We start from the raw sequence: 10,747 nt of genomic DNA, 5'->3' as shown, positions 1-10,747 counted from the left end.
TTTTGCAGTATGCAAAATGTAATATATAATTATATTATATTTTTAGAAAGCACCTTATTTAAATTCTTTATATGTTTTAATTCTTTATACTTTTGAACTACTAATTGATTTATTATTATTCGATATACCAAGGTATCTCGAATATACTAAGATATAATAACAAAAAAATGAATATAGTGTACGAAATATTTCCTATTTTATTTCAAGATAAATTATTTATTTTTTATGACTCTACTTTAATACTTTTATATGCAAAATAACTAGAGAAATTATATTAGGTGTGGGAAAAAGTTCGTGGCGTTTTTCCCATTACATCTAACGGGAAAACCGCCACGAACTTTTTCCCACATTTGATATTATACAATATAAAAAAATGTTTCTATCCTATTTTTAAAATAATGACCTTTATATGATTTTAAAAAATCGATTTGCTAATTCTGGCAGTCTTTTTTTAGCAGGATATCAAATATTTAGTAGTCTATCATTCCTTTATCAGTATGCAATTCATTATTATATGCGAGAAGTTCAAAATGACAAAATTCTTTAATATTTGATTAGATGAAAGTAAAATTATATGCAATTTTTTTTTTATCTGAAAACAGAATGATACTTTTCATTAAATTATCATTAAATGATCTTATTGTACACGACATTACCAATTCACTCAAACTTTTTATATAATAAATACTTTGTAAAAATATAAGTTGTAAAAATATAAGTAAATTTGTATGGTAAATACAAGTAATGGCGTACACTCGATTGCGGAACCATTTGCAAAATTACTTTGTGACATTGCGACGTATTTAGTCGGTCGCCGTACTCCGCCCCGTTTAGCAATGTTGAAATAGAAGTTTCTCAGTGGTTATCGCTCGTGCGCTATAGTTAGTCACGTAGTTGGCACCAGATCGTGGCCAGCCGTAATTTCGTCTGTCACGCGCGTGGGTAACACACGACGGCGTGGGTAATGCTTACTGTTCGACACATTGGCGGTGTAATACAACCCTGGTTAGGTCAGCGAGGTTGACGATTACAGGGATTGCTTGACACCGTTTCTACATATGTCCGATTAGGTAAAGTTTTAAGTGCGCCGTTGTATTTTAATGAGGGAACTTCTCGCGATACTGATCGCATCAAATAGTTCATGTTACATGATTAAGACAAGGTCGTAAACTCATGATATACTTATCACGCATCACGTAACTAGTTATATCTTAGCGAACAATGTCACACGTGCTAGAAGCGATGATCGTTTAATTTAAACGAGCTGCGAGGTGTTCCTTATACTCGAAGAACTTAAATCTGACTCTTATTTCAAAAGTTAAATATACTCGGAAAATCTTAAACCTAACTATACATACTAGGGTCCTAAAAAATCCAGAAATTTGCTAAATCGAGATTTTTTTCGTGTTTTTGAACTTTTCTTTTTTTTTTGAACCTATCCTCTCTCGAAGCTTCTTAATTCTATCGACTTTGACATATCATGGACTTATTCCTCAATCAATTCTCCATCGATTGAAAAAAAAATTAATCGTAATATATCCATTTTTACGGAAGGTATGTAGAGATGATGATGGCACAAATGAAACTAGATCACTCTTCTTGGAATTTAAAAAATGCTAACCAAAAGACTGCAAACTATTAAACTGACTAAGAGAACACTTTGTGAAGTTCGCAAGATTAAAGAATCGATAAATGGAATCGCCGAAAAGAAACATTATCCAAAAGTGGCATCATTTTAAGTCACTGTATTGGATCTTCTGATCATCTTTATAAAATTCTTTCATTAGTATAAATTTTAAAAAAATTGGACGAAAGCATTTAACTAAATAAATATTTATGAAACTTTTATTTAGTTAAATGCTTTCGTCCAATTTTTAAACACTTCTTAATGATTACGCGTGTAGGAAATATCTATTTAAAAAATTTATAACAAATATTTATAACAAATATTTAAAAAATTAAATTATCGTATAATGTTGTCAAGAATATTTATGCTTAAAATTAATCATATTCAACAAAAGGTATGCATTTTGCGAAATGCTCACCGTCTCTTGTGCATAGAGTTCGCGCAGATGCAATTTCGATCGATGCGACCCGTAATATCGCGGATACGCATAGCCATATAACTCGACGCAATCCTCGATGTAATATGCGGTGTAATGACAATGTGATGTGATCTCAAGAGCGGTTTCGAAAGGAGACTTGACACGCTGCACATCAAAGGATAAACATATACGCAGAAACAAACGATGTTCTGCTCTTCGCTGCTTAACGTATTTAGTATTGATTTAATCGCGATAAAAGGCTATTGCTCTTGTTGCCTTAATTTATGGACGACAATTGCCATCTCGATACATTTATCCGCTCTCTCGGTCCCAACGATTTGTCTTGCGGAAAGAAGACAACGCGCTCCACTTTCCTCGACGTTCCGACCATGTAGGAAAGACTCTCAATCTTTTCCGTGCCTTTTATGCCTCTCGTTTCCCTTCCTCGAAGGTGGATAAACTATTCTGTATTTCGAATAGACGCATTAAATCGCAAACCGCGTCAGAGCATATGCACATCCTCTGATGTATTCCTCGAATCGAATGCCAGAATTGCAGCTGTGTTCTCGGAATACGGATCTGATAGTCGGGATATTCCGCCAATTCGCTCTAAATTACATGAAGATCCTCGTCGCGCCCATACAAGGCGGGGAAGAAACATAATTCAGTATAATAAAACGCGGCAATATATACTTGTGTTATCACTTGAACGTTACTTTTAAACGTATGTACATTAAAATAATATAATAATTATACGGTTTGGTAATCGCAAATTATGTGAATATTTAAAGTGCTCACGTTTGTTAATTTTACTTCCTGCATATCACGTATTATCGCGTATTAAGTAATGAAAATAACTTTTTGCATTTATGTCTCATGCAGATGTTATATCACGTTGACAACTGCTCGTCATTTGTATCGCGGTGGTAGCCCAAAGGGACCTGCGGGTACCGGAAAAACTGAGACCGTAAAAGACCTGGGAAAAGCGCTGGGTTTTAACGTAATCGTGCAAAATTGTTCAGAAGGGCTAGACTACAAAAGTATGCGCAGATTATTTTCTGGACTGTCGCAAACCGGCGCCTGGGGATGCTTCGATGAATTCAATCGGTGAATATTTTTGAAATTCTTGAATGAGTATTTTTGAAAACGAAAACGACATAAACCTCATCGAACTTCTTTAAAATGCATTTTGAAAATCTGATAATGCGTAAAAACTAAAAAAAAAATAACTTATAGATTTATTTTAATTATTGTAGAATGTATAAAAATTGACTATTTCATCCCTTACAGAAATTTAAGAACTGGAAGTAATAATTAAGTACTTTTTTATCGTTGTTCAATATTTTAATATTCAAAATAAATAATTAATCATTATCTTTCAGTATCAAATTGGCTAATATTGGATTTCTATAAGGGATTCTTATTTTTTTGTTACGCAAAGCTAATTAGTTTTCTGAAATAGCTTTCTTACCACGTGACGCAAATAAAAAAACTGCAGATGAAAAGACAGATAGAGAAAAATTATACCTTTTTCTTAATCGTAGAATTAACGTCGAAGTGTTATCAGTAGTGGCGCAACAGATTTTATCGATACTGACCGCTCTCGCCCAGAGACTTACAAAGTTCATTCTCGACGGCATCGCTATATCTCTAGTACACACCTGCGGCATCTTCATCACAATGAATCCTGGTTACGCCGGACGTACCGAGCTTCCAGACAATTTAAAGTCTATGTTTCGACCAATCTCGATGATAGTGCCGGATAGTTGCATGATTGCTGAAATCAACTTATTCGGCGAAGGTTTTCAAGATATACGCACATTAGCTAGAAAAGTTACTTGAAATTTTAAACAACTTTTAATTTTATAATTGAAGGTTTTTTTACAGACAGTCTAAAAAATTAAATTTTCAAAAAATAAAAAGCTCCTCTTTAAATCATTCATTATATAAATATGTTAATTTTTTTCCAACAAATAATGGGTATAAAAACAAAGTTTAGATTTTCATAAATATTTTATGATTCGTTAAAAAAAATAATGTCTGAATTTGTTTTATTCTTGCGGAAAAATATTTATTATCTATTTATCCTATATCTCTTACAACAGTAATAATCATAAATGTAAAGAAGAAAATATTGTTTAAATTCTAAAACAATAATTTTTTATTTCTTATTTACAAAATTTTATAAATTGTTCTTCACAAAAATATTTTTTGCAAATATTAAACAGTGACTCTTAAGCAGTGTATATATAATATAATATTTACAATAGAATATTATAATGAATTTTATGATTAATAATACTGTCAGTCCCAATAAATATTTTTAATTAATGATGATCTGAATTTCTTGATACTTGAATATCCGTTATGATAAGGGATACTAATGCTGAGAATGAAGAAATTCGGCTCACTGTTAATATTCTACATCAATTCATTACACGATCATCATTAACGTTGTCTGCTGGGTACTAACACTATTATTTAACGTGTAAAGTTCCTGTAACGGTAACATCATCACGTAACACTGATGCAATGTGTGGATGTGGATAACATCGCACCGAATATTTAACACATGACGATATCGCATCCGATGTAACATGGTGTACACCGATGTTACGATGGATGTTACTCGACGGATGTTACAGTTGCGATGTTCTGCTGCAAGTGTGAACACAGCTTTATATTTCCTGTTTTCTGTTAATTTCTGCCACAAAATTATTCATGATATAAAACTATTAATAGAAAATGATTTGGCTAATCATCCAGAGTTCATAATCCAGAATATTTTAAATGGACTTTTTTGGCTTTTGTAGAAAACAATTTTGTAAATTATAAATAATAATAATAATACAATATATACAATATATCACTAAATATTTATGAAACTATTTTCGATAGTTAAATGTTAAATATCATATAAATATTCAATAATTAAAAAGTTAAATAGATTAAATAAATTAATAACTTCTAAGTCATTTTTTGTACTTATTTGAAATAATTTTAATATTACTTCGATATCAGATTTGCTGAAAATTCTGTGTAATACTTTCCTTTGTAGGTTTTTACTTTGTACTCACTCGCTCAGCAGCAGCTTAGTAAGCAATATCATTACGACTTCGGTTTGAGAGGTATAGTAACGCTGACTCGATATGCTGGCAAAAAGAAACGGCTGTATTCCAATTTGCGTGATGAAGAGGTGACTATTCGAATAAATTTAATTTTTTTCAAGAATTTTACTATCTGTTATCTTAAAAGCAATAAAATGTTATTCAAATATTGAAGAAGAAGAATAAATATAAATTCGATATTTGTTCTTTCACGTTACTACATTATCTGAAATCTTTACAAATCAACGGAAAAGCAACAGTTTCTTGTGATATGCGAATATTTACCATGAACTTACATTAGCCAAGTTGAATGTTATCTAGATAATTATCCTCGCCATGAAAGATATGAATGTTGCCAAGCTTACCTCGGATGACCTACCGCTATTCCTCAATATCATCACAGATCTTTTCCCCAACATAGACGTACCGACCGTGGATTACGAGGAAATTATCAGTTATATAACCAGCGAGGCAATCAAGTTGAAGCTGCAGGTAATCTACTTAGGAAGGATATAACATAACTCTCGCTTGCTGGAAGCGACCAACGCATTATGTCAGCCCTAAGGATATTTATCGAGCATTTATCGAGAAATTTTTTATGCTAATCCAACGCTTACAAATATCAATTTGTGTATGTTAAATTAATATCCTTCTCGGATCATCATTCTAATTAGAATTTAATTTTCAACGTTAGCAAAAATATAATTATAGAAATTATTTGAATTAATCACTGGATAAGTCATTTACATTTTTTATTGGTTACATTGAGATTAATCAATCGCTTATTATGATTACAGCCAATTCCAATGTTGGTGACGAAAGTTATTGAGTTGTACGAAACGAAGAACTCGCGTCACTCAACGATGATCGTCGGTGCGTCAAACACCGCAAAAACCGCAACGTGGAAGATTTTACAGAATACGATGACGACAATGAAGAGCGATGGAAAGCCGGGCTTTAACACTGTTCACGTACATCCCATTAATCCTAAGGCACTGAGTCTCGGTGAACTCTACGGCGAGTACAATCTTTCCACTGGAGAATGGCTCGACGGAGTGATATCGTCTATCATGCGGAAAACTTGTTCCGGTAAAGCACTTGATTGATTGCGATGTAATATATGTAATGTAATAAGTATGTTAGATACTGAGAAGCTATGTCTATCCAATAATTTATACAAAATATTTAAGATGTATCTATTAAGATATTGCTTATTTATTTCAAAAGCGGCATAATTAAAGAAACGTGATTTGTTAATTATTATTATACTAATGTCATTATTTTATCAATCATCAAAAATGAACTTCAGTAACTTAACTTCATCATAAAAAATCATTAAAATAATTACAACTCAAAAAAGTAGTTTTTAATGATTGTGAGTAAATAACAAAAATAATTCTTGATCATATTAAAAACATTTTTTTTATAGATATTATTTGATTAGTTAATAATTTTCTGTCAAGTTGGAAAATATTTTTTTCTTTTTCTGAGAAACTTAATTTTTGACTTGTAACATTTTTTAAGTAAAAGAGCAATATATTTGAATATTTTTGTTTGATAACAAATCGACACAAGTGTTGTTCTATCTTTATTCATTGAATGCTATAAGAAAGATAAAACAATGTTTGCGTCAACTTATATCACTAACTGGAAAGCCTCCATTTATTTTATAATTCAGACTTGCTTATGTAGAAGATACACATTAAACATAAAATCTGAAAAAGAAATACATCATTTATGCAAATTCGCAAATTTTATAAGAGATATTCATTACAAACATGGGATAAAAATGCATAGAATAAAATACTAGTATCATACACATCAATTAGGAAATATAAAAGTATCACCCTTGAAATGTGATAATTATATATAATGAATATATAATGAATATATAATGAAAGTAAAATGAAAGGAAGGAAGAATATGAGCAAAATCATTAAACTGGAAGCTCGTTTCGCTAACACGAGTTGTGCCTGGGAAATACGTTACTATAAAATTCAATGCTCTTTTGATAGAAAATACTCCCGACGAAAAATGGATCCTCTTTGACGGACCCGTGGATGTTGATTGGATTGAGAACATGAACAGTGTCATGGATGACAACAAGGTATAACTTCGTCCATCCTTTGTTTCTTCTCTCTTTTTTCTTGGGGTGAAATTGCATAAGATTAACTAGCTTTTCCTGAAAATAAAAGCACTGCGTTTTAAGGTACTAACCCTGGTAAATAACGATCGAATCGTTATGCCCAATCAAGTCTCGTTGCTCTTCGAGGTACAAGACTTAGCTACCGCCTCTCCTTCGTCGATTTCCAGAGCGGGCATGATTTATAATGATTACAAGGACCTCGGTTGGCGACCTTATGTCGATTCGTGGTTGCAAAAGTATAGTGCTAAATCAGACTTCATCGATGAAGTAAGAGACACCTTCCTAAAATTGATTGAAAATTATCGCCATGACCCAGTGAAGCGTAACAATTCTATTACTTTTCAATTAGATGAATCGGCTGTTCGAAAGTCACGTCAATGTCACTCTAAGATTTAAGCAACGGAATTGCGAAGAAGTTGTGCCTGTCACCGAATTAAATGCCGTTCAGTCGCTTTGCAAACTTCTCGAAGTACTTGCGACTCCGGAAAACGGTGTGGAATTAGGCGAGGATCGCGATGTTTTCTCCAACATATGTAAAATGTGGTTTTTATTTTGGTACGTTATTTGGCTTCTTAAATTTTTTAAAAATAAAAACGCGTTTTGATGGCAAACTACATGGGATATGACAACTCCACTTCGACGAAACATAATTTCAAATTCGCAACCATCATCCAAGCACGAGTTCGAATATTAGCAGTTGCTCCTGGACATTTCTAAGTGACATTGATATTACAGTTCTCTCCGGTGGTTTGCAAGTCATATTAAACTATAAGTGCTAAATTAATGACATGGTAATAATTTGAGGCATTAAATAGCTACATGCAGTTCTACATTGCAGTATGATATGGTCACTGTGCGCCTCGGTCAATGAGGACGGTCGCCAGAAAATGGATAAATTCATAAGAGAAATTGAAAATTTCTTTCCGTTACGGGACACAGTCTACGAATATTACGTGGATGCACGTCTGCAGACTTTTATTTTATGGGAAGAAAAATTACAGCCTGCGTGGAAATTTCAAGCCGGGTAAATGATAATATCATTCAATTAATATGTCACGAAATTTTACTTTAATTTAAAAAAGTGAATTGTTTTTTATTTCCTTAAAAGATATACAGTGAATTGTAATCTTTTTCAATACCTTTGTTTGATTATAACTTATAATGTAAAAAAAACTGTTTAATTATAATATAAATTTAATTTAAAGAATATCAGATAAAAATTAAGATATTTTTGTGAATTTGACGTAATTTCTACATTTTAAGTCGTATACCTTCTTTTACTTTAAAATTGATATAACTAAAAAATTTTCAAGTTATTATCATTGAATAAATGAAGTTTACAAATTATTCTATGAATCATCAAAAGTAAACTGATTTAACTTTACAGTCCGTTTGCAAGTAACATTTATGTCGTTCTTAAGGTTTTTAAAGAAACCATAATACTATGAGAGTGATATATTTTAAATTATGTTATTTTTTTTAAAGAGAAGGAAGAATTTTCTACACAGGTTGTTTTAGAGTTAAAACAGTTTTGGTAATCGAAATTTGTAAAAGGAATTGTTTTATTTTGGAATTTATCATATCTTTTTAGCTAACCAAAATAAACTGTCAGTCACTGTAATACCTACATCAAATTATGTACTTTTGGTGAATTTTTTTTATTTTTTTTATTTCGGATTTATTATAATTATTTGTAGGATCAAAATCGTCACAACTCAAAAAAGGTTTTTTGGAGGTTGTGAAACGAGAAAATGGCAAAAATGACATTTGATCACATTTTTAAGAATATATTTTTTTTAGCAATATTATTTGATTTATTACAATTTTCTGTTAAGTTAAATAATAATTTTTTTCTCTTTTCTGAAAAACTTTTTTAGTTGTGTCACTTTTGAAGTAAAGAAACTTTTAAGTTAAATCAATAGTATTTAATTAATCATTTCAAAAATTGTTAAGCGCTGAAAATTATATCATTTCTCATTTCATTTTCGAAATCTAATATATCCTTGATTCAATATACAGCTTACCATTCTACAAGATAATAGTACCAACCGTAGACACGATACGATACGATTACATCGTAAGTTCTCTTCTATCGAATGGTTTTCCGGTGCTCGTAGTGGGTCCGGTGGGTACAGGAAAAACGTCTACTATCCACTCGATACTTGAGCTTCTAGACGACACAAAATACACTAGTCTGCTTGTAAATATGTCGGCCCAAACTGCATCCGGTAACGTACAGGTAAGGCTCTGAACGTATATTGAATGGATAATAGTCTTAAATGTTGAATGAACGTTTTACATTGACTCTCTTGATTCAGAATGTAATAGAAAGCAGGCTGGAGAAACGAAAGAAAGGAGTTTATATTCCCACGAGCGGTAAAACTATGATTGTTTTCATGGATGATTTTAATATGCCCATAAAAGAAAAATACGGATCGCAACCACCATTGGAATTGATTCGGCAGTGGATCGATTACGGATTTTGGTAATATTATAATATGCAAAATATGAAAAAATGAAATAGGCAAAAAACCTGGAAAGAAGCAAAAAAACGCACCAAAAGATAACAACATAAGAAACATGTAAAAATGAAAAATCTATTGTATAAAATCGATAGGTACGACAGTAAAAAACAAATGAGAAAGTACATTGAGAGGATACAATTAATAACTGCCATGGGACCACCTGGTGGAGGCCGCAATGTCATCACGAATCGATTAGTTACGAAGTTCAATGTCATTAACATGACTTTTCCAAATGAAAGGCAGATTATAAGAATTTATGGCACGATATTGAAGCAACAACTTTCTGAATTTCATTCTGAAGTAAAAGGAATATGTAAGCTCAAAATAACTCCGATTGAACATAATTGCATTTTAACAATTACGTAAAATGTTTTCTTATCTATCTTAGCAAATGAGATAACGTACGCTTCTATCAATTTATACAATAATGTGATCCAAAAGATGCTTCCTACTCCAACAAAGACGCATTACTTATTTAACATGCGAGATATTTCGAAGGTAATCACGTATCACGATTAAAAATCGACAAGCAATTGGCGATAATCGTACGAAAGTAGATACAACAGCAGAAAACACAAAAATTAGTATCGATCCTCAACAGATCTTCCAGGGGTTACTGCGCAGCCATAAGAACTATCAGTATTCGAAACAGACCTTCCTGCGATTGTGGGTCCATGAGAGTTTCCGAGTTTTCTGCGATCGGCTTATTGACGAGAAGTAAGCGCTCAAGGGGTATTAACTTAATTTGGCTTGGAATACAAGAGAAAAAAATGCTGAGCAATTTCTTTCAGGGACAGAGAGTGGTTCGTGACTCAGCTGAACGATCAGCTCGGAAAGTACTTCGAGTTGACCTTCCATAACATCTGTCCGGAAAAAAGTCTGATTTTCGGTAAACGCGCACAATACCTCTACCCTTAACGATAA

The 10,747-nt window shown here is 32.1% G+C and overlaps 1 protein-coding gene across 1 annotated transcript in view; it reads left to right on the top strand.

Moving 5' to 3' along the window:
- LOC108687311 (dynein heavy chain 2, axonemal) overlaps positions 1 to 10,747 on the top strand; it is a 51,835-nt gene that overhangs the window by 23,296 nt on the left and 17,792 nt on the right. The window contains exons 26-40 of the mRNA XM_018193002.1: positions 2,928 to 3,152; positions 3,590 to 3,878; positions 5,104 to 5,241; positions 5,474 to 5,644; positions 5,950 to 6,241; positions 7,168 to 7,259; positions 7,362 to 7,565; positions 7,648 to 7,853; positions 8,137 to 8,322; positions 9,318 to 9,537; positions 9,617 to 9,783; positions 9,916 to 10,136; positions 10,212 to 10,321; positions 10,425 to 10,540; positions 10,615 to 10,712. Coding sequence (XP_018048491.1) covers positions 2,928 to 3,152; positions 3,590 to 3,878; positions 5,104 to 5,241; positions 5,474 to 5,644; positions 5,950 to 6,241; positions 7,168 to 7,259; positions 7,362 to 7,565; positions 7,648 to 7,853; positions 8,137 to 8,322; positions 9,318 to 9,537; positions 9,617 to 9,783; positions 9,916 to 10,136; positions 10,212 to 10,321; positions 10,425 to 10,540; positions 10,615 to 10,712 — 2,735 coding nt within the window. The remainder of the gene's footprint in view (positions 1 to 2,927; positions 3,153 to 3,589; positions 3,879 to 5,103; positions 5,242 to 5,473; positions 5,645 to 5,949; positions 6,242 to 7,167; positions 7,260 to 7,361; positions 7,566 to 7,647; positions 7,854 to 8,136; positions 8,323 to 9,317; positions 9,538 to 9,616; positions 9,784 to 9,915; positions 10,137 to 10,211; positions 10,322 to 10,424; positions 10,541 to 10,614; positions 10,713 to 10,747) is intronic.

The sequence above is a fragment of the Atta colombica genome, unplaced genomic scaffold, assembly GCF_001594045.1.
Source record: "Atta colombica isolate Treedump-2 unplaced genomic scaffold, Acol1.0 scaffold205, whole genome shotgun sequence".
In the NCBI taxonomy this organism is placed as follows: Eukaryota; Metazoa; Arthropoda; class Insecta; order Hymenoptera; family Formicidae; genus Atta; species Atta colombica.
This window is presented reverse-complemented; position numbering and strand designations above follow the sequence as displayed.